Raw genomic sequence first — 25,559 nt, 5'->3', positions numbered from 1 at the left:
AATGCAAAGTGAATTATCACAATCACAGCCTTATTACTGTGCTCACACAATGTATTCTCAAATATTAATTCAGAAATATGCACTAAATATGTGTATCAAATAAATGTTCTAAATGCTTGACAGATAATTGTTCAAATTCATGTGCAATGGGTGACCACACTCACAAAGGAAATGACATTTTGCTGAGATCAGTAGTTTTATTAGTCAGTTTATGCCTATTATTAGACATTTTCAGCTCTTGTGGATGGACCCAACCCTAAAGCCTAACACTCAAGCTTCTGGTTAATAAATAACCAGAAACGTGCATCAAAACAAAGTCTATATATCCTGTAGGATGTATCAGTGATAGCAAGGCATCAGATGGGTCATGTTTGAATGTTTTATAAAGGTATTCATTTGAGGCTTGTGTCAATAACAAGCAACATTATTGCTTCCATTGCTATTGTTATAACACAAAGCATGTGTCTAGTTTTCAGATGACTTTCAATACACCAACTCTGTAGTGTAATAATAAAAGCAGTCCATTTCATTTTGATAGAGGACTTCTTTGTGCATTATATTGTAAATGACTATAAAAAGTGCTGTTTTGCAGAGGTTTCAAAATAGAAATATATCCTTTAAAACTGTTCACTGTTTCCATAAAAAAGTAGCACAACTGTTTTCAACACCGATAATGACAAGTGTTTCTTGAGCACCAAATCAGCTAATTAAACTGACAGGATCCTTCTAAAGGACTTGCTGTGACACAGAAGATTGGAGTAAGAATGCTGAAACTTTAGCTTTGCCATCACAGAAATAAATTATATTTCAAAATATACTAAAATTGATTAAAAATTGCAAATACATTTTGCCTATGTAAGCAATTTTTAAAAAATGTTTTTAAATGTATATCCAAAATAGAAATACTCTACAAAAATCATCTAAATGAAATGACTTCATAAAACCCCCCATTTCAGCACCAGACCAAAATATAATGTATTATATCTTCTGCCTTGCATACAATGTAAATGAATTCCATGCACTGACAAATTATAACACAATTTGCAACACTTTCACAATGTCCAATGTAGTGGAGTTTCCAATCACCCAGCACATGAAATGCACATGACTGTGAATGCAGTGGATTAGTTTAGTTCTGGCTGGCACATAAATAACTGATACACACCATATAAAACTGCAGACGGTAATGTTTCTTCACTAAACTCAGTACAAACATGCAGAAACCTGTAAAAAGCAAATAACATGCAGTTAGTTTACTAGAAAGTATCAACCTTATCAGAGTGATTATAATATTCATTTTGGTTTTGGAAAATGTCCATATCACTATTACAGTGTGACAGCATTACACAACGTTATAAGATTTGGTTTTTCATACATTCACAATACACTGGATCAAATACACCAAGTTCTTATACTATATATTCTGCTTTACATAAGTATCACTAATGAACAGGGGTCTTGACCATGAAGAGGAGATGGATAGAAAGCCAGGTTTAGTAAAGGAAATGACTGCAGAGAGGGACACCTGCGACTGAATGCATGCTGTGCATTGATGGCCATAGCAGAGGCACATGCGCCTTTTGTCCTGAGTGTGAACACACATTTACATCTACTACTGCAGAAGTGTCTATTGTGGCTTATCCCAACAAGCTGAAGTTCGTACTCCTAGAGTGATGCTTTAAAGTAGGGGTCCACAACCTCTAGTGTCACAGCCTAGTACCGCCACTAGAACGCAAAATGAATCTACATGGAAACCCCCTTTTGCGTTTGCCCTTTAGGAAGCAACATTCATAATTGTGCATATCCCACAATGGACACGAAGTGTGTGCCGCACAATGTTCTAAACATTATTGTTTTTTAATGAGCGTATGCACACCAGTGCCGCCATATGGTGTCTGTTTGCGTTGCTTGGCAATGTATAGAAAACAATAGGCCACGCCGACCCGCTTATTGTCTTATTCACACTTTGTAGCTGCCTTTCACTCTAGGTGGCGATTGAAGTCGCTAGTGGCCGTTCCCACTCTGAGATTGCTTAGGTAACCTTTACAGTGTGATGATATTCACTAACAGCGAATGAGCTTTCTTGCAGCTGAAAATATACATTGTGGAGGTAAAACACTAAATATAAATTAATAAATAAAATGCTTAATTACAAAGATGACCAAGAAAAATTAATGTGTACTTTGTCATTGCAGCTATTTATTTATAGCAAACACCGTTTTTTGTTGGTCTACAGCATGGAGATACAACCGGTCGCTGTTGCTTGTGTAGCTGAAGGTCCCCGGAAGTGACTAGCTCTCCATTGAAATGTAGTCGCATGTCGATTTGTCTCCACGTGTTGCTTATTGTGTGAATGTGGGTTAAGATTCCTCTAATACAGCATGAGTAAAAAAAACAAACATCTCTCTGAAGTATTGTTTAAGGGAAACAAGCTCAGCGCTGATGGTGAGTTTTTTTAGTTTGTGTTTCATGCATTTGTGATATAGATGTACAGTATATATATGTTCTATATACACTCACCGGCCACTTTATTAGGTACAACTTCATGTTAACGCAAATTTCTAATCAGCCAATCACATGGCAGCAACTCAATGCATTTAGGCAAGTAGAGATGGTCAAGACGATTTGCTGTAGTTTAAACTGAGCGTCAGAATGGGGAAGAAAGGTGATTAAGGTGACTGAATGTGGCATGGTGCCACTCCTGTCAGCTAAGAACAGAAAACTGAGGCTACAATTCGCACAGGCTCACCAAAATTGAACAATAGAAGATTGGAAACATGTTGCCTGGTCTGATGAGTCTTAATTTCTGCTGCGACATTCGAATGGTAGTGTCAGAATTTTGCATCAACATCATGAAAGCATGGATCCATCCTGCCTAGTATCAACAGTTCAGGCTGGTGGTGGTGTAATGATGTGGGGGATATTTTCTTGGCACACTTTGGGCCCATTAGTAAAATTGAGCATCGTGTTACTGCCACAGCCTACCTGAGTATTGTTGCTGACCATGTCCATCAATTTATGACCACAATGTACCCATCTTCTGATGGCTACTTTCAGCAGGATAACGTGTCATGACATAAAAGCGCAAATCATCTCAGACTGGTTTCTTGAACATGACAATGAGTTCACTGTACTCAAATGGCCTCCACAGTCACCTTAATCCAATAGAGCACCTTTGCCATGTAGAGGAACAAAAGATTCGCATCATGGATGTGCAGCGGACAAATCTGCAGCAACTGCATGGTGCTATCATGTCAATATGGACCAATATCTCTGAGGAATATTTCCAGTACCTTGTTGACTACGCCACGAAGGATTTAGGCAGTTCTGAAGGCAAAAGGGGCCCAACCCAGTACTATTAAGGTGTACCTAATAAAGTGGCCAGTGAGTGTATGTTTGTGATAATGTCAATCTAAATAGTAAATATACAATGACACCCAATGCTGCCATTCCCCACCATACATTTTGGTGAATGTATGCAATTTCAAAAATGTTCATTGTTTTATAATCTGACCCAAAAGTTCCCAAGTTCTGTTTAACAAAGACAATTTTTAAACAACATTGGTTTGTTCTGTATCAACAAAAATACAGTAACTTGTTAAGGGGGCAATTAATATTGACCATAGCAGTTCTTTTTATTATTTAATACACGTATTTTTTATTTCAGCAAAACTAAATAAAATAAACTTTTTTTATAAATATAACAAAATATTATAGGAAATGCTATGAACAATGTCCTAGCCTTGTTACATAACTTTAATATAAATATTTGATAATAAATAATCCATTTCACAGGAAGGTTAATAATTCTATCTTCAGTTATACTGTACGTCAAAATGACCAAGCAAACAATTAAATCTAATCAAGTAATTTCATTAAGCACACTGCTTTGAATACCATTCAATATGTAATAAATTATGCAAAAAAGCTAATTGTGGACTGTGGGCTTTTGACCTATCATCATAAAAACGTCTCCTTGGAGTGTTTTATGAAGGCAGTCAGTCACACTCACCTGCCAAATACACTGCAAAAGAAATAAAGCGATGATAACGCACAAGGAACTGCAACGGTTCCTCTCTTTGGACGAGCGCACCAAAATAATCAGCCACCGTCTCTCCATAAAAGAAGTAGTTCACACAAATCAAGAAGTACCTGAAAAACAAGGTGCATAACTGTCAAGATCTGAATATTTGAGTGAAAGGTGCGTAAAGTATTTAATGGTAATAACACATGGCCGTTTACAGCCATGCTGTGAGCTTGTTTTGTTTGGACAAAGCCTGCAGTTGGGGTGTACTTTATGCTAGGTTCCAACATGGAAGTGCACTTTGCTCAAGTCCAGTTAATCACTACTTTATCTATGACAAAAGGTGACTGGAAAAACGTGAGAGAGAGAGAGAGGGTGTGTGTTTGTTTGTAGTTCAGTGAGCCTACATGAATGTAAAGTACATGAATATAAGAGAAGGGGGAAGGGTGGATAGATGGGGAAAGAGTTACTAGGTGAAAGAGGAGCTAGTCTGTGTTTTACTTACCAGCTAAGAGTCCTAAACCACGGCAGCTCATAGGAATGATAAACTCTGTAGCCTATGGTTATAATTTCATGAAAACATTTGATCTGAACACCCATAACCTATAAAGAAATACAAACAAAATATAAGTTAGTCAGTGTTGTAAGAATTGGGCGTCTTCCTAAAATCACTGTTATGATTCAAATGAACTTTTAACCAAAAATATTTATGTAACGTTGAGTCAGGAGAGCTTATAAATAGGGATGTGCAAGAGCAGGAGACTCATCGACTAAATGCTGCTGCTATATGAAGACAAATTTATTCATTTGTTTGTTTGTTTGTTTTGTTTTATGGTTTTAAAAAAGCTAACAGATTGCTTTGGGATAGTTCACCCAAAACTGAAAACTCTGCCATCATTTCCTCATCCTACACTTGTTCCAAACCTGTTTGAGTTTCTTTCTTTTTTCTTTTGAACACAAGGAAGATGTACTGAAAAATGTTGAAAACCTGTAACCAACTGACTTCCAAAATATTTGTTTGTCCTATTATGGATGTCAATGGTGACAGGTTTCCAGTCTCGTTTTAAATAGCTTCTTTTGTGTTCAGCAGAAGAAAGAAACTCAAACAGGTTTGAAACAAGGGTTAGTAAATATCATTAACAGACAGATTTTTCACTTTTGGGTGAACTATCCCTTAGTTTAACTAACTAAATTTTACATTGATTCCAATCTGAAAGACTCACTTTCCTTTGGCTTATTCTATGCTTTATCAGGGTTTGTCACAGTGGAATGAACTGCCAATTACTTTGGAAAATGTTTTACACAGCAGATGCCCTTCCAGTCGCAATCCAGCACTGAGACTACAACCCTCAGTGCTGGGGAACACCAGCACAATCTTCCATTTATACAATATGGCTAATTTACTTTATCCAATTTACCTATTCACCTTATTCTCCGCGTACGAGTGGGCGCAGCCATTTGAATTATTTTGGCTCGAAACTTCCGGTCTCATTTACTTCCATTCATTTTTAAACGTTAAAAACAGCTCATTTTGCTGCTTGGTGTTGCAAACTGATATTTTCTTATTATATTATTCTACTTTGTCTGTATTGTCATGCAAACACTTGTTTGTGGAGTAAGTAGTTTGACCGTTTTCTGCCGATTATTATTCCTAGTAATTTCTCCCATAGGCAACTGAATCAGAAGTTCTAAAACAATCGCAAAAAACGCGCACACTTCCGAATTGAAGAATAAGGTCAATATCGTATGTTTTTGGACTGTGGTGGGAAACCAGAGCATGTGGAGAAAACACACACAAACAAACATGCATCTATGCAGAAAGGATTCCTGGTGCAGACAGGACTTAAACCAGCGACCTTCTTGCTTTGACACAACTATGCAAACCACTTAGCCACCTTCCCACTCAAATGTAAAATGTTATGACTGAAACTTAGTTGATGATAACAGTCACTAAATAAAAATTCATTTAGATATAATAGACTTAAATGTATAGCTGCCATTCCACAACAATTTTTTCTAATGATTTGTCACCTGTCATGTGAAAACGGATGAGTAAGTGGTTGCTTTGCTGAACAATACAATACAAAAGTCTTGTCATCGATCCCAGTTGTAAGAACAACATATAATAACTTGACTTCTAGCTGATCATTTGGAGAAGTGGCAGAAGGTAGATTTTTCAGATGAATCATCTGTTGAACTGCATCCCAATCATCACAAATACTGCAGAAGACCTATTGGAACCCGCATGGACCCAAGAGTCTCACAGAAATCAGTCAAGTTTGGTGAAGGAAAAATCGTGGTTTGGGGTTACATTCAGTATGGGCACGTGAGAGAGATCTACAGAGTGGATGGCAACATCAACAGCCTGAGGTATCAAGACATTTGTGCTGTCCATTACATTACAAACCACAGGAGAGAGCAAATTCTTTAGCAGGATAGCGCAGGAAAGCAAAGAAGGTCAAGGTGCTCCAGGATTGTTCAGACCAGTTACCAGACATGAACATTATTGAGCATGTCTAGGGTAAGAAGAAAGAGGAGGCATTTGAGGATGAATCTAAAGAGTCTTGATGAACTCTGGGAGTCCTGCAAGAACACTTTCTTTGCCGTTCCAGATGACTTTATTAATAAGTTATTTGAGTCATTGCAGAGATGTATGGCATGCAGTCGTCCAAGCTCCTGGGAGTCATACATAATATTAATTATTTTTCCATTGCACCATGACTTTGGTATAGTATATTTTCTATACTGTACATTATTTCTGCTAAGTAATATTAAATAAAAAATCAAGGCATGATTATATTTTATTTTGATAAAATAAGAGTAATCTAGAGACCTTTGCCTTTCTGATATCAAATGATCAACTAGAAGTCAAGTTATTATTTGTTGTTCCTAAAACTTGGATTGGCAACAAGACTTTTCACAAGTAGTGTACATTTGCAAGTGCCGACTTATATTAATTCAATTTTATTTGAGCAATTCTGTTCATAATGTGATTTATATTCGATTCCTAGCTTCTGTAAGGCTATTTTGATAGGTTTACTAGTCGAGTCAGTTATATCACAAATTTGTTTAATAGTTAATTAAAGTAGCCGCTGTACACATCCCTACTTATAAATGTGCTGAAAAAAATGTAGCCCAAAGGATAGAGTCAATCTTTGGTCTAGGAACAATGGTCAGAGCCATGCTAACACTCATACTAATTATGTTTGTGTGGTAAATATATAGCTTGTAGTACTTACCACTATTATAAGCATAATGGGTCCCAAATAGATGATAAGGAAGAAGCCGATGATCATTGTCAATGACAATATCCCTCTTATCCACCAGTTCTTCCATCTGTTGACATCAAGATATATTTTACAAAATAATACAAATCTATTTGACAAAGTAAGACAGGAATGCACCAATATGATATTCATTACCTGTAATTGCACCAATACTGCCTTTTTACCATCAGTTTGGGAATTGGCCAGATAATTGTAATGTTCTATAATTATTTTGCTGCTGAACTATCCAAAAACCTAGTTTATATTTAAAATTATGATTATATATTTTTAAATCAGTAATTTTTTTATATAATGGAGAATTAAATATTTAACTGACTGTGTGATGTGTTACAGATTTCACATGATAACAGATCTATCACCAGTTTTAAACACACAGCCATTCTACACGATATATACAATAAACACAGGTATTGCATCAGTATTGGCCGACACACACAATTCATAATGCCTAATTCAATGAAAACTACAGATATGTAGAAAATCTTTCAAAGCAGTTTCTATGCAGAGATGGTAGTGAAAGCAGTAAAAAATATGCAGTATGGAATGTAGTTAATGATGGCTTAGTGTTTTTCCTCATTGTTAAAATGTGGGTGTGTTGAAATGAATGACATGGCATGTGCAGAATGATCTAGTCTGTAACAAAAACATCTTCCATTTGATTTAAGCTTCCCTGTTGATCATTTAACATGTATTTATGATGTTCTGAGGCCAAAACCAATGGGGCAGATTATTATGCCATTAATGTAACAAACAAGGCTCCATGAGAGATGTGGATTCTTAGTTTTCTGCCCCACAGAGTAATAAACTGTGTGCAGGTGCCACAACTCTCGCATGCCACTGAAAAGAATGAGAGGGAATTTGTCAATGGAGAGGATGAGAAAGGGAGGGGGAGGAGAGAAAGTGCAGCATCATCACAAAGTGTGTTTGGTAGCCAGACGCCAGCATTCAGGCATGTCACCTGTTTTGGACCAGCGCCTCTGCGGTTTTTTAAACAGGCTGCAGCAAATCCCACCAACAGAGCAGCAAAACTGACAAGGATTACGAGCGTTCCTAATAAAGATCCTGTTTAATCTCCTGGAGAACTTTTCAACCCTTTGACTGACCCCCTAACCTCATCTGCATATCAAATATCTCCAGAGTCTGTCTTATTGATCAGAATCAAAGGAAAGTGCTGAGCAATACAACATGATTAACCAGATCAAATTTACAAGTCACTGTTTTCTAGCCCTCATGTGTGGATGGAACTGCTTAAAGAGATTATTGAAGCGTTGGTTTTCTAGTAAAAACAGGTTGAACCAGTCTGCGTAAGACCTCAGAGACTCATAGATTCCCATGTGCAATGAACTGGAGCCTAAACATCCGTACAGGTACGAAACGCAGACATGGAGGGTTTGGGGAGTTGCTCATGAGCTCAGAGTCACTGGTGGGTACCTGGATGATAAGCCCTCCAGAGCTTTGTTGAGACACTGTGGAGTGTTGTCTGTGGAAGGTGGCGCGTCTGGCGTCTCCGCTTTGGAGTCACCCACCATTTCTCCATCTCCTTCATCAGGAAAAGCAAGCCTGTCGTCTCCATCTGCTTCCTGTAGAGTGCAAAAAGAAACAAAGTACTTGATTAATTCACTCACTCCAGAGCAGATTATTATATTCGTTCATTCACTCATTTTCTTTTCAGCGTAGTCCCTTTATTAATCCGGGGTCGCCACAGCGGAATGAATCGCCAACTTATCCAGCATATGTTTTACACAGCGGATGCCCTTCCAGCCGCAACCCATCACTGGGAAACATCCATACACTACGGAAAATTTAGCCTACCCAATTCACCAACTGTTTACCACATGTCTTTGGACTGGTGGGGGAAACCGGAGCAACTGGAGGAAACCCACGCCAACACTGGGAACGCCAACTAACCCAGCCGAGGCTCGAACCAGCAACCTTCTTGCTGTGAGGCGAACGTGCAACCGCGTCACCCTGAGATTATTATATGCGATTTACAATACAAAACACACATCATGACACAAAATTAATTCATTTGCTCTTTAGAGTTGCTTAAAATACTTTTTTTTCTACTGAATTTCATCTCAGTCCATTTTAATGAAAACTGGTTCATCTGGTGATCATAACAGCAATAACTCCAGCAGATATTGTTAGGCATGCAAGGCCAGCTCTCATATATTGAAGAAAAATCAGAATGTCAAAAACGGATTGCCAAAATAACTATACATTTCAAATCAGAAATAATACATGACCATATCGCAGTCAAATATTGCCTATTCTCAAAAACCATAGATCAAAGAAAAGCTTATTAATATATTAAATCTCACTTATCAATTATGGTTTAGTCATGGTCACATATCTTACATGGACTGTCCCGGAAAGGTTGTTTTGATTTTTAATTCATTTATTCATTTTCCTTTGGCTTAGTCCCTTTATTAATCAGGGGTCACCACAGCAGAATGAACCGCCAACTTATCTAGCATATGTTTTACACAGCGGATGCCCTTCCAGCTGCAGCCCAGTACTGGGAAACATCCATTCAAACTCATTCACACTGTTACGTCCCAGGACGTATTTGTTTCTGTTGTTTTTTTTTCTTTCTTTCTCTGCTACACCCTAGTAGAAGCTAATGACCATCACCTGCTGCCACTTATGAACCACTCCGTGATTGGAGGACGAGAAAAGCAATGGGCATTTAAACAGCAGTTCTCCACTAGAACAGTGTGTTTTTGTGTGTGTGTGGAGGCTTTGTTTTTGTGAGGCTTTATAAATATATATTTAGTTTAATTCTTTAAGTATCATTTGTTGATTAGGAACTTTAATTTGTTTAAGTTCTGTTGATGCTGTTGATCATCTGAAATAGCATTTGCCTCGAACTCTTTTTGATTGCAAGTTAATTTTTGTTTTCAATACTACTTTGTTATCCACTCTTTATTCTGTTAATTTGGGATTGGGTTAGTAGGGAGGGGGTGCCATTTTTCTTTTTGTAACCATTTTCTCTTGTTTAAGTTAGTAAGGGAGTGAGAGTATTTTTGATGTATTTTTCTTTTCCTTGATAGATTATTCAGTTCTTCCCTTTCTCTCAGTTAGAGAACGTTTGTTTGTTGTTTTGGCTTGAACCCCCTCTTGAAGCCTTTCTTTTGGAACCCTCCCTTAATCCTTTAGTAAATATTGTTAATCTTTATTCCATTTGCATTTTCTTTATTTAGTCCTTTGAGAAGTTGCTCATGTGACCTCATTGCTGACACAAACACACAAAATTCCACTAATATTCTGTTGCGTTCCTGTGTCCCCCTTGACAGAGTTGAGGGGAACGTAACGCACACACATACACTACAGCCTATTTAATTTAGTCAATTCACCTATATCACATCTTTGGATTGTGGGGGAAAACGGAGCACCAAAAGGAAACCCACGCCAACACATGGAGAACAATCAAACTCCACACAGAAATGCCAACTGGCCTAGCTGGGGCTCGAACCAGTGACCTTCTTGCTGTCAGGTGACAGTGCTAACCACTGAACCACCATGTTGCCCTGTTTTACTTTTTAATGTGGTGTATATTTCAGGTTGGTTTATAGCCAAAGCTCATTTGCTGTGATATGCACAGGTTTAAGAACAATGACTTTCTATTGGAATAGTGAATTTCGAAGTGAAACTGAGGCTGCAGTGACTTTGCACTCTGTAATTTAGAAGTCAGTTTAGCAGCCATATACTGTGCTGCAGTGCTGATGTTTTTTTGTAGACATGGTTCTTAACAAAACACCCAATATGGTTTTTCTATTGGCTAATAGAATATTATAGAAATTTGTCTCTGCCTAAATACTCCCTCACGTTCCTTTGGCTTATTCTCTGCTTTATCTGGGGATAAGCAGAATAAATCACCAATTACTCTGGCAGAGTACAACCCTCAGTGCTGGGAAACACCCACACACTCTCCCATTCACACACTATGGCTAATTTAGTTTTTATAAATTTCACCTTGCTTGTCTATAGACTGTGGGGGAAACCGGAGCAACCAGACGAAACCCACACAGTCACAAGGAGAACATGCAAACTCCACACAGAAAGGCCACCTGGTCCAGCCGAGACTAAAACCAGTGACCTTCTTGCTTTGAAGCAAAGATGAAAACCACTTCGCCACCATGCTGCCTCTACCTAAAAACCTAAGTTCAATCATCAGAATACAAATCTAATTAAATGTAATTGAACTACACCATGATTGTGTGATTTTAACATCACCACGACTACGCTTCCAACTTTATCAATCCAAAGAGAAATGCAGCCCTTCAGGGAAATCACTGATTTACTAGTCAAAGTAATGGAGACTGACGGTCAACAGGGTATTAGCCAGCATATCTTATGCAAATACTAGACAAATGCTTTAGAAGAAAATCAATCGGGCTTAAGGACATGGCACCTGAGTAGGTGCAGTACAGTAGAATGAATATATCCTTCTGCTTGGCTGAAGGTGAAAAGAGGCTGCATTCTCATCTTTCAGTCTTGACCTGCGCAACCATGAGCAAAAGAACAAAATAAAATATGGCTGGAACGGTACCAGAAAAAGCTAATAGTTCAAGAGATAGAGAACATACTAAAAGAGAAGGTGGACCATCTTCATACCACAAGTATTCTACACATAATATAATATAATATAATATAATATAATATAATATAATATAATATAATATAATATAATATAATATAATATAATATAATATAATATAATATAATATAATTACAAATAGTGTCTTATTGAAATTTGTACATACTAGGGATGTGACGAGATCTCGGGTTACAAGATTTCTCGTTGAGGTGAAAAGTTGTCTCGTGTGTTGTGATGTTATGATGGAGCTTGAGGGAGAATTTAGCACTAAAGATTGAATGCAGGATTAGATTTCAACCGCACATCAAGTTCTTTGCACACACCTGGCAACCTGGGGTGCCTCTGTGTTGACCGTCACTCGTTTGTTTGGCCGGGTGTCACGTAACCATTTGTTTTACTGGAGTTCAAGGGTTGCCGCATCCAAAAGCAGAGGCTGCTACAACTTCTTCTATTAAATTATTTCATTAACCGGTTCGTAACAATGCGATGTCATAATCGTCATAAACACAAATGGAATTAAGACATGTAGAGTATTATTGAAGTGCATTATTGAGTGCAGTACAGACATGTAAACGCTGTATCAAACTTTTACCATCGTGTAGGACTTTTAGCTGCGATAGGATAGATACTCACACGTGGCAGTTTGACACCACAGACTCGATAGGTCCAGAGAATAAAGGACCACAAACACGAACATCTCCCCCGAGTGCACACATACAAAGTGAACTCCTGGAGACACACTCCAGTCATCATCATCATCATCATCACTGAACACATGTTAAAAATGTCAATTTATGGAAAGAAGTTCGATTTCTCATGTGAAATTGTACAAGGGAGAAGTCAGCCAGTAGATTTTATAGCTAAATAGTTTGCAGTGTTTGCATGTCCTTAAAAGCAAAGAATTTATTAAAATAGAAGTTAAATAGCATTTATTACAAGTTGACTTAAAAAAGCACATAAATAGTTTTGCATTTTGTGATTTTTTTCAGTTGAATAAAATACTATTTTCCATTTATATATTTCAACAATGAAGATTTCTTAAAAAGTGTAAAAATCTCGTCTCATTCTCATGAACTAAATCTCGTTTCTCGTCTCGTGGAGTAATCGTCTCGTCTCACCCCCAGTACATACAATAAGTTTATATTCAGCAGTAAAGTGCACTCACTTAAAAAGTTATAGCATTCTGACCACGCGACCAAAAGTGGAAAGAATCTTCTAGACAATCTTGTTAAGAAAGTTGCGGCTATTTTGTCTTATTTAAAGTACTTTGTGGTTTGCAATACAAGTGTAAGTGTTGGAAAAAAGGATGTGACAGCAATGTTTCTGTGTCATGAACTAAACGCACCCACTCTCTGCTTGCGTTGTGCCATTCATTTGGTCACGCTGAAAATCGGTCAGCATTGCATAGTAGCACTGTTTTGTTTCGCTTCTGTTTTTTATACCATTTGACATTTTCCTCATAGAACAGAAAAGGTCACACATTTTTACAATTCATCATGGCTCAAGTGCAACTTTAAACAATCACAACCTCCTCAAATTAGAGAAGAGCTTGTGAGTCAGAATTAGGCATAATTCTGACGATATGATAACCTTGGATAAAAATATCACGGTTTCACGGTATTATGATTACTGCTCTAAAATATATCCCTTTTAAATGTCTGAATAAAAAACAAACACTTTTTTCCTCCTTTAAACGCAATATATTTTATTTTAAGAAACTTTTAAAGTATTTTGGAATAGTAAACATGTCAGGCTAAATAATTCAAATAAATTATTGACTTCTGTTTTCATTTGTTTCAAAAATCAGATTTTTTTCACAATTTAAAATGGCATCTTTGGATATATTTTCTGCTGGAAATACTGTTGTAATTAAAAAGTAAATAAAAAAAACGTACACATACCTTAGGAACGATATTACAGAAAATTTTGGCGGTTTTAAAACCTTGACTTCTCCAAACCGCGGTATACCTTGAAAACGGTTATTGTCCCATGCCTAGTCAGAATCATCATTAATAATCACCGATATCATCATAATAAAGGAGTGGTGCTGGCTAATAAGAATCAGTCATCTGCAATTTAGAAGCCTCTACATGTGGTTTCAGCAGCAATGGCCCACATCCTGGCAAGCCTGATGTGTAATTGTCTCCTAATCTACAATAAATCTGTAATCTAAATTTAAATGCAATGCTGGCGCTCTAGTTCACAAAGAAGCTGATCCATGACTTTCACCCTGAAGAACAAAACATTGCAAGTTAAAGAACAAGATGCCAACAGCAGCTTGACTTAAAGCACAGCATACGCAAGTAAAAATGACCACAGCAAACAAACTACAACCTGATAAGGTATGAAGTATTATTGCATTTTTGCATAGCCATTATGTCCCCTAGGGCATTCACAAAATAAATAAGAAATACTTTAAAGGCTATTCCACATACAATCAAAACAATATGCTACTTACTGTCAAACAGAATTTCAGATCATAATGTCTTTGTGTAATATAGAGTGCACTTTTTTGTTGATGGCAGCTTAAAGACGCCTTATGTTTGGAAAATGTAGTGGCATGCATTGTTCATATGTGATTTTTTTTAACAGACTTCAACAGAGTGTAAAAATCTTGGTGGTTCTGTGGGTCTCATCTATCAAATTTGATCTTTATTTTGTATTTTCTATTAGATTGGAGTCAGGTGATGGCTGGGCCACTCTACGGTTACTTTTCTTTCTCTGAAAGCATTTGAGAGTTTCCTTGGCTGTGTTTTGGATCATTGTCTTGCTGAAATGTCCACCCTGGTTTCATCTTCATCATCCTGCTAATGTAGATGTTGGACTGAAGCAGCTTATATTCATTTACACTGATGAAGGGCAGAGGGTTGCTGAATAACTACTGAGAGATTTTAGCTGCTGTCTGGGCTTTCACTGCCTTTCTATACCTTCCTTTCTTCATGTGTCATTTTATTTTATTAGACATAACTTCATTTGTTAACCAATTAACTAGAAAAGAACTAATTAGAAATATGCAATTTCTTTGCAAAAATTGATTTATTTGGTTGTTACCAACATCTGGTAAAAATTTCAAGTCAACAGCATGTTATAAATATGTTTTCTGAGAGTAATTGTTACATATTCAATACATATTTCCCCCATTGTATATCTTTACTATTGTAGAGGGGGAAATGAGTTTTCAATCAATAAAAGAAACCACTAGCAAAGTTCATTAATTTGATTTCTATTATTAAATACATTCTAAGTAAACTCACCAAACTAAGTGTCTGTTAAATGCAGAAGTATCATAAATAAAATGACACATTGTCTCTGGCTTCACTGAGAGTATGAAGCTTTTTTGAGTTTCATGTTTGGCTGGAGCTTCAGTTAGACCCTTTAATGATGACCTAATTTGGCCATGCAAGAACAAGAACAATTTCCAAAATTAGCCAAATGGACTGAAGCTCCATGTAAGAAGCTGTGCTGAGGAGGTAATTGGGAGCAAGTTGCTCTGAGTAGAGAGGTCACTCATGTCCGAAACAAGGCTCAGATTAAGGCTGGTAAAAGAAACCTCTGCTAACTATTTAATGAAGACAACCGCAAACCCCCAGAAAACATTTGTGGAAATGTACAGGCCTGGGAAAGACTGGTTTCTGCTATTAGCAAAATATAGTATAAATCAGTGTGATTTTGTGCAGTGACTAAATGAAAGAAAGTTATTTTTAAAAGCTAAAAGACGCGAGGCCAACAAATAAACTGAAACGTTATCCTCTTCATACTCTGCCAGGACTAAAGACAGCTTTAGAAGAGAGAGTTTCCTAACACTACAGATGAGTGGACCTATTATCAGCCTTTGAGTTTCACTAAATGGCAGCCAAGTAGCGTACTCCAATCCATTCAAGAAAAACAAACTGATAAACATGTGCTGATAAAAACGTACATTATTTCTATACTGAATTAATACTATAATAAATACTTAATATTAAATTAGTAGCACCTAAAATAATCCAATAATATTAATTAGTAGTAGTAGTAATTCAATATATAAATATTTTATGAACATTTGTTATTGTTGTTGTTTTAACATTGCTTAAGATATCTAAGCATGGTCAGTCTTAAGTTATTATGCTAAGTAAAAGTCCAGTTTAAGTCATGTTTTGACATGGTTTTGGAAGGGAATGTTTGTCTCCTTTATTTTAATCAAGCAAGGAAGATCTATGATAGTCCTCTTTATGAAGGAGGAGAAATGGCTGTGTGCACTACAGTATGTGCCCTTGAGAGCTCTGTGCTCCACACATACACACACGCACGCACGCACGCACGCACGCACGCACGCACGCACGCACGCACGCACGCACGCACGCACACACACACACGCACACACACGCACACACACACACACACACACACACACACACACACACACACACACACACACGTCTCCTCCTGCCCATAAGAGCCCTAGAAGTGAAGGGATAAGCAGACTAGCCTGCTGATTAGCTGCTCCATAAATGAGACTACACTAATCCCTGAGAGAGAAAGAGGGAAAAGCCCCAGTCCAGCTACACCCTAGAAAGCCTACTGGCACACACGCCAAAACACAAACAAACAAAGACATCAGGCCTGCAGGCTTGCTCACTGCATCGTTCACTCAGTTTGCACCTGCAGAGTCAGTATCTGTAACACAACGTGCTGAATGGACAGAGATCATATATCCATTGAACGGAGGAAACCAAAAAAAAACTGTCAAATCATCACTTTGGCTGTCTATTAAATCCTCCTCAAGTGCGGCAAGGGTGAAAATAAAGTGTCAGTAAATTACAGCATCCTCTGCAGACTTTTTTTCTGGAGACAAGTGACAGCTTGGCCCAGTTTTCACTGTCGCTTTAAATACTTTACAGCAGTGAGGGGGGAAAAACGGCTGATCAGGAATTTACACTGTTGCAGCAAATACCAAAACGGACAGCGCTCACTGCTACTGTCAGACTGGAGGACAGTGGATGCAGCAGAATTACTGACGCACAGTTTACAGTATTCTGCGATAATTAGTCCACTGTTGCATTGTGGGAAAATAAACAGCACTGTTGCTCACCGTCACTACTATATGGTTAGCAGGACACAGCACATAAAATGTCTATATAGCAAAAGGAAGCAAACTTACTAGTGTATCTATGTGTCTTACTAGCACATTATACACTACAGTAGATATTTACAGAGACATTGTATATTCAATTACAAATACACACATGTTCCAATTAGTTCATTCATTCATACATTCTCTTTTTGGCTTAGTCCCTTCATTAATCAGGGGTCGCCACAGCGGAATGAACCGCCAACTTATCCAGCATATGCTTTACACAGCGGATGCCTTTCCAGCTGCAATCCAGTACTGGGAAACACCCACACACTACGGCCAATTTAGTTTATTCAATTCACCTATAGCGCATGTGTTTGGACTGTGGGGGAAACCTGTATGAAACCCACGCGAACACACGGAGAATGTGCAAACTACACACAGAAACTGACCCAGCCAGGGCTCGAACCAGTGACCTTCTTGCTGTGAGGCGACAGTGCTAACCACTGAGCCACTTTAAATTAGTGTTATTGATAAATATTGAAACTGAAATACTTAATGTGAAACAATCTTGCTTGCTTGGTTAGTATCGATACTGGCTTTGCTCTCTTGCTCTCTCTTCTCAGCAGAAGAGAGTTGAATAATTAATAGTAATATTATGATTTAATACTTTTGTTTTAATCAGAAAATAAGATGTGATTGCACTAATTTAGTCTGTTTGTAATTTATTGCCTTTTGGACTGACATACCGGGTATAAGCATTATATTCTTTCATTATTCTTTTCCCCTTTTTAATTCATTACTTTTTTGTTGTGGAATTTGTTCCCCAACGTATCGAAAATAGTATCAAATATCGATATTTTTCAAGGTATCGTATCAAAGTCAGAAATTCTGCTATTGTGACAACACTAAATATATTTGCTATAATTTTATGTTCAAATATGACCATAATGATTCTAATCTATTTGAACATACATATTTGTAATTCCAGTAATTGAAAGAATATGTGTAAATAGACACTTTTGCTATGTTTCGAAATACATGTTGTGTATATGATATATAGGCGGTTCATTCCGCTGTGGTGACCCTGGATCAATAAAGAGACTAAGCCGAAAAGAAAATGAATGAATGAGTATATGACATATAGGCGGCACTATGGCTCAGTGGTTAGTACTGTCGTGTCACAGCAAGATCGCTGGTTCGAGTCCTGGCTGAACCAGTTGCCATTTATGTGTGGAGTTTGCATGTTCTCCCCGTGTTGGCTTGAGTTTCCTTTGGGAGCTCCGGTTTCCCCACATTTTAAAGACATGTGGTATAGGTGAATTGAATAAACTAAATTGGCCATAGTGTATGATCGCATGTGTGAATGTGAGAGTATGTGGGTGCCAGTACTGGGTTGAAGCTGAAATGGCATCCTTATATGTGAAATCTGAATATGAACTTTTATATCATGCACATGTAATCTGCATGTATTGCCATATATACGATTTCTATATTGGGGGATTACCTGCTGTCTGGTTTGCAAGTCCCACACAAGAACCTTTTCAGCCTATATTTTTAAGGTATTGGCTGTTTATTATTTTTCTACATAGCCAGGCCTAAACCAAACTTTGTAATTAAAATCACATAAATGATATGATCATAGATGTTGAGTAACCAGCTTCCAGTGGTAAACTGCAGAAGTAGGACATGAACCCGAGTATAGTGAGATAAAAATGAATTTATCACTGGGGCCAGGCTGCAGGATGAGGTTATGACGGTCCACTGAACTCCAAAGACTGCTGAGCAGAGCACCACACTAAAGCCAACAGAGAGTGAGGCTAATGACGCTACTCTTCTCACCAAGAAGAAAACAAGATATTAACAATAAACCATGAGGTTGAGCTCTGTAGATGACCTCTGTCATCAGTGAAAGTGCAGAGCTGTAAATACCATGAGTGATGGAGAGGCTGACCTTGATAGAGGACTGGCTGAGATGGACAGGCAAAGCTCTGGGCCATGAGACATCGCTTATAAAGGTCTTATAAGGTCGCTGCTTTCCAGAACTATAACACAATGTTCTTTTAAAGCCTTTGTGGGTTGACTAAATTTGCTATGTTTATTTCTATTAACTGATTTATTTCACAGTTATGATAAACAACATCATTTTGCCAGACATGCCATTGTTCTCAATATTATGTTTTTCAGATGAAGCTGAACTTCAGTTTGTACACTGTAAAACATATCTGTTGATTAACAGTTTCTGTCTATTTTGTATATGATTCACAGGTGTTTTCTGTTTATTTACAGCTGTGAAATGCATTTTGGGACCTTGGTCTCTATTTTGTCGGATTTTGATGTTGAAAATTCAACTCTACTGTTTAACAAAGTGACTTTTACTGACATTTTAGTAGTTTAAAATATAATGTATTAAAAATAATACATAGATAAATAAGTCTGTAAAATAACAGAGAACGTACTGGCAGTTTATTACAAGGTTTTTTGTAGGGTAATATACAACACCAACCCGGACAACATCACTTTAAACTATTAAAAAAGTCAATACAAATCACTTTTGTGACTTTTTCAAGGTTCAAAGTTGTTGAATAAAGTTGAAGAAAGATCAAGGTCCTATAATGCAATTCAAAGTCATAAATAATAAATAAAACTACTAATTTAAGTTCAGTGTTTTACAGTGTAGACTGATTGTTTTTGTTAGCTGATTCTCATTGCTTACTTAATTCTTGAGTAGTGATCAATTGTTATTCTGTGGTGGCAAATAGCTTTAATATTCAATATATTTAATATGTTAAGGTTTTTTATGCCATGTTTTAATTTTTTACTTCTTTGCATATAAAGGAAAAAACAATTGCCATTACAGAAACTAATAAAAACAGCCTCTAAATGTTTTGATTGTGTTTCTGCACAATAAATAGTTGAAAGGGTTTCTTCTTATTAAAGGTGCCACAGGATGAAAATCTTGATATCCTATAGGAGTGTAACATTCATACATTCATTCATTTTCCTTTGGCTTAATCTCTAATTCAGAGGTTGCCACAGAGGAATGAACAGCTAACTATTCCAGCATATGTTTTACACAGCGGATGCCCTTCCAGCCACAACCCATTACTGGGAAAAACCCATACACACGCATTCATGCATTACAGCCAATTACGTTGATTAAAGTCAATTCACCTATAGCACATGTCTTTGGACTGTGGGGAGAAACCGAAGCACCCAGAGGAAACCCACGCCAACATGGGGAGAACATGCAAACTCCATACAGAAACGTAAACTGGCCTAGCCAGGACTCGAACCAGCGACCTTCTAGCTGGGAGGCAACAGTGCTAACCACTAAGCCACCGTGCCACCAAGGAGTGTAATAAATAATAACATTCAAAATGTGCACTGATACATATCGCTGATGTAAACAATATGATTTACGATTCTGAGCTTCTTTTCTAAGAGTCAGCGTACTACAAAGTGGAAGCAAATGGTCAGAATTGAACCAAACAAGATTACAAAAAGTAAATAAATTCAATGAATTAACTTTCACAGATTCTTTATTTATATTAAAAATAACAATTTGAGCTAGCAAAAGAAACATTGTAAATTTTGATTTCACGTGGACTCTAACCTATATTCTACACTTCAGTTGAAATAATTGTCATTTGACAAGACATCGACTCATGACATCACACTTGAGAGCATTAGAAAGATGAGCTGAGAGCAGTATCAGAGGAGAGCTCATTAATATTCACAACTCAACCCTTCCAAATAAGGTAAAAACAGAGCTTTCATTCTAGGGCCAATTTCTAGGTTTGTAAATGGACTTATAAATTCTGGAAATTTTTTTTGCACTTACCAAAGTCACATCATTAGACACAGATTTTCACCAGTTCACAGGCTTATGTAATGCAATATACATATAACTTAAGCCAGTATATACAATTATGGACCAGACGCAGGCATATGGAAGTAATTAAAGTTAGCAATCTGATTAGAATTTAGCATTGCTCTTCCCAGGTAAATTACCTGACCCAGCCCGTAAAGTCGTTCATAACAAAACACAGAGTGAAAGAGTGCACAGTCTACCAGCAGTGGCCCAATGTGACTAAAATCAATAGAATACTGTATAATCCACAAGCGTGAGTAACTTACACATGAACTGCTATAGCACGAAATATACACGAGTAAACCTCTGAACGCATGTAAATAAACAGTACAACTAAACAGTAAATCATCTTGAAAAAAATCCCCTATTTAAAAGACATTATGAGTAGCTATTTATTCATTCATTTTTTCTTTAGCTTAGTCTCTATTTCAGAGGTCGCCACAACCTATGGAATGAACCGCCAACTATTCCAGCCTATATTTTACACTAGCTATACTGTAATTTTATTAAATGGTTTAATTGTTTTATTTATGACTTTAAAAGCCTTATGTTGAGTAATTTTATTCATTGACATCTTATTTTTTTAAAGGAATTTAGTTGTATTATTTTGCAAAATAATCTAAATATTTTTTGTTATTAAAATATAATCACAGAGGAATTCTGTAGAAAACTATTTTTATTTTATTTTTTAAATGTGAACAAACAATATGTCAATTAGGGTGCTCGTTGTTTTGAGAAATGTGTACAGCATGGTACTCTGTTTAATGAAAGTTATATTTTCTTACAAAAAAAAAAGTGTAGCTTTGTTTTAATGAAGCTAAAATGTTGGCTTACTGATCTATGTTTGATTCCAAAACTCTGCATTTAAATTATTAAAAGATTCAGCTAAAGTTAAGTTACCTAAGTAATTACAATACTTTTCAGACAGAGTAATTAGTAAAGCATTTTAAATACAACACTGGTGATGTAATTAGTAATCACTTTATTACAGTAACTTACGCAGCACTGTTAACAGTAATATACACAGCAAAGTCTGACCTGATGTCAGAACACCATGCCACACTTTTTGTTTGCTTATGTAAAGTTTTGGGTTAAAGACCCATGATGCTTTTGGCCCTACTGTCATTGCAAATACTATACACACAGACTCTCAAGGAGAACTTTATCAAGAAAAACTCAGCTCAACAGCATAAAGTAGGAATGTCCTGTTAAAGTATTATTCAATCCCAATCCAAGCCACTTAACACTGAGTATTGTCTGATTTTGTTTTATTTTTTGAGTGTTTAGCTTTTAGGTTCGATCTCAGGTTGGTCAGTCCACTCACAAACTGCATTCTCCTTTTTTGACAAAACGAAATTAGGCTAAATAAAGAATCCGTCTTCATATAGCCAACTGACTGATTGGTCAAAAATGCCTCGATCTGCCTTAATACTGACATTTGAGATTGGCCCGGGGCATCCATAGAGTGAAGACAAGACAAGATCACACACAGATCTCCTTCAAAAGCCTTGTCTGTGACTAAACACATTTGTAACTGTAATTACTGAGTCATGAGTTTCTCATTTGCTGGACGACTGTGGTGTCACTCCCTTCTTAACTTGTTCTCTATGCTGCCAAGTGTTTTGTTGTCATACGGTACATGATCTATGCCAATGTCATCAACGTTACATTATCTGAACCAAGGCATATTTCTATGTTCATTCATTTTTCAACTGAACATTTTGAACTGATAAAATCTAATATTACACTGAGTTGACCCAAAAGGTATTTTTCAGCTCTTAAAAAAATATTTCACAATATGCACATTCTTTCCATCCTGAAAAAAAACACCGGAGCTCTAGTCTTGTTACAAATTCATTGGGACCCGATGTGTTTCACAATGAATAAATGTTGGGTAACACTTTGGAATGGGGAGTAATTCTCACTTTAACTATTAGTTTGCATATTGACCGTTTCATTCATTCTCTTTTTTGGCTTAGTCCCTTTATTAATCAGGGATCGCCACAGCGGAATGAATCGGCAACTTATCCAGCATATGTTTTACGCCCTTCCGGCTGCAACCCAACACTGGGAAACACCCATACTCTCTTGCATTCACACACATACACTACAGCCAATTTAGCTTACCCAATTCACCTGTACTACATGTCTTTGGACTGTGAGGGAAACTGGAGCACCCGGAGGAAACCCACGCTAACACAGGGAGAACATGCAAACTCCACACAGAAATGCCAACTGACCCTGCATGGGCTCAAACCAGCGACCATCTTGCTGTGAGGCGATTGTGCTACCCACTGCGCCACTGTGACACCCATATTGACTGTTTATTAATAATTATACTAACATTAACATTAGAGCTGCACGCTATAGGAAAAATCGAACATTGCAATATTTTTTTATTCTGCGATATGCATTGCAATATGAACACAATTTCACCAGATGACTTGAATAACTAATTGGAATGAATTGATCATTTTAGATTGACTGGGGTGATTCTGTAGGGGAGTGCGTAAAATATTAGAAACAACCTACAAGCTAGATAAATAGATAAATTAAGAAAAAAATACTAATTAAATAAACAGCATTTTATTGTTTTCCAGAGGAGTCGAACTGTATTCAGGTATACAGTAATTGAATAATCAAAGGTAAAATAATACTGCATAGTCTTTGTTGTATAAAAATTCTATCAAATTAATCGTTATTAAATTAAAAACAGTATAATTTCACATTTAAAAGCTTCACGCAGTCACAGACCTTTAAAAAAACACTTGCTAAATGATCAGTTATAGTCCAGACTCAACTATTGCGAATGATCACATATTCATATGTAATATCGATGCTTAAACGATATAATGTGCAGCCCTAATTAACATATCGCTTCTTCATGACCACATTTTACACCCCATAATCCTATTCCATACCTACACTTAAACGGATAGTTCATTTAAACACGTAATCATTCACTTATTCTCCACTTGTTTCAAACCTGTACCAGTTTCTATCACAAAAAAGTATTTTGAAACCCTTGTTAATCCCCTCTCTCGCATAGTACTTTTTCCCATAGTGCAATGGGGACCATAACGTTTTTGGTTAACAACTTTTTTTCAAAATGTCTTATTTTGTGTTTAGCAGAAAAAAGAAAACTCATTCAAGTTTAGAACAACTTGTCGGTGAGTACATTTCAGGTTTTGGGTGAACACTCCTTTTATTGGCAACACACATTTTACCATCCTACCTATTAATAAGGTGTACATTAATACATTTAAAAATGAAAACTAAAAATGTTGTTTAAACACAGTCAAAACAAAAAACTTGGATAACCTCACTCACTTTCCTTCTGCTTAGTCCCTGCTTTATTAGGGGCAGCCACAGCGGAATGAACCACCACTTGCTATGGCATATGTTTTATGCAGGGGATGCCCTACCAGCCTCTACTTGGATACCCTTAGAATAATTAATCCAAAAATAACAATGTCCTCACTAACTAACTCTCCTCTCTTTCCAAACTGCACAACTCTCTTTCTTTATATGGCACTTCATTCATCTTCCTCTGTATGCAATGAAAATGAATGAAGATCGCTCCTGTCATTCTGTCAACTTCTGCTTTGGTGTACCACAGTAAAGAGTCATGCTTGTTTCTAACAACATATGGGTGATTAAATAATAACTTTTTATTATAATTTTGGGAATAGCAATTTATTTATCACATAGTTCAAGAACTCGAATTTAAATAGACTAATGGGAAGCATCTCTATGACAAACTCAGACCGCTCTCTGCGTTTACAGCAACGTTATTTATGACAAACGTATGTTAACCTATGTTATACGATGGCTTAAGCGTTCAGAATGTTCCAGACGAGTCTACGATGCCCAAAAATGCTGTCTATGTAGGTTGCTCACTAGGTTTTGCGACACAGCCACTGACTCTGGCTTTGCAGAGTGTTTGGCTCAGCAACTTCACATTAGGCAAGCGACAGTTTAAAGATGAAATCAAACGAAAGAGCAGTCCCGTAACACGAATGTCACCACAAACAATCCCAACATTACCTTTAGCGAGTTGTTTTTATGCAATATCAGCTCAGGTTAAAGCGGTCTGACTGGTCGCTCGTTAGCTGCTTAGCTTAGAAGGTCATTCGCAGTCGACTGAGGGAAATAAAGCCTCCTGGATGAACTGAGAAAATTACCTTGTCACTGATGTTTTCAGCGCTGTCCGGGTCTCCCCCTCCTCGCCGTCTCAGCTCCGTCATTTTGTGTTATTTCAGTCTAAATAATACATAGATAATGTCGGAGGTCCGCGTTAAATGAAGCAGAGCGCGGGCATGTGTCACTCTTGGTAATCCGGTTAATTTAACCGACCATCAAAGTGTCTCTCGCGGCAGGTGGAGGGACAGAAAGCCTGCGTGCCGTACATTTGTTTATGCCCGCAGAACTACTGCTGTTTTGTTAGTTAAGTGAGAGACCAACCTCTCTCTTTCTCTCTCTTTACCTCTCTCACTCACCCAGTGACTCAACATATAAAAGAGGAAACACTGCTCCACTCTGCGGCTGGAGCTCGAAGTCAGCGGAATCCGTCGCTGTTTCTTTTCCTCAAGACTCTGTCATCATGACCAACTGCTGAGTTTATTAACGAACCTACAATGTGAAGGAAGACAAGTGCATAAACAAGTAGTTATTTTCCATGACGTTTCTATACGGAAGATTTCTAAAACTCAAAAAGACGA

At 37.2% G+C, this 25,559-nt stretch overlaps 1 protein-coding gene across 1 annotated transcript in view; it reads right to left on the bottom strand.

The window, feature by feature from the left end:
* Nucleotides 1–25,329, bottom strand: part of cds1 (CDP-diacylglycerol synthase (phosphatidate cytidylyltransferase) 1) — a 36,061-nt gene extending 10,732 nt beyond the window's left edge. The window contains exons 1-6 of the mRNA XM_056458281.1: nucleotides 25,023–25,329; nucleotides 8,743–8,891; nucleotides 7,264–7,360; nucleotides 4,530–4,627; nucleotides 4,013–4,152; nucleotides 1,166–1,224 (exon numbers count right to left, since the gene is read on the bottom strand). Of these exons, the coding sequence (XP_056314256.1) occupies nucleotides 1,166–1,224; nucleotides 4,013–4,152; nucleotides 4,530–4,627; nucleotides 7,264–7,360; nucleotides 8,743–8,891; nucleotides 25,023–25,085 (606 nt within the window). The 5' untranslated portion in view covers nucleotides 25,086–25,329. The remainder of the gene's footprint in view (nucleotides 1–1,165; nucleotides 1,225–4,012; nucleotides 4,153–4,529; nucleotides 4,628–7,263; nucleotides 7,361–8,742; nucleotides 8,892–25,022) is intronic.
* Nucleotides 25,330–25,559: the final 230 nt, after the last annotated feature.

The sequence above is a fragment of the Danio aesculapii genome, chromosome 5 (assembly GCF_903798145.1).
Source record: "Danio aesculapii chromosome 5, fDanAes4.1, whole genome shotgun sequence".
In the NCBI taxonomy this organism is placed as follows: Eukaryota; Metazoa; Chordata; class Actinopteri; order Cypriniformes; family Danionidae; genus Danio; species Danio aesculapii.
The sequence above is the reverse complement of the archived record's forward strand: the minus strand, read 5'-3'. Positions and strand labels throughout refer to the sequence as shown.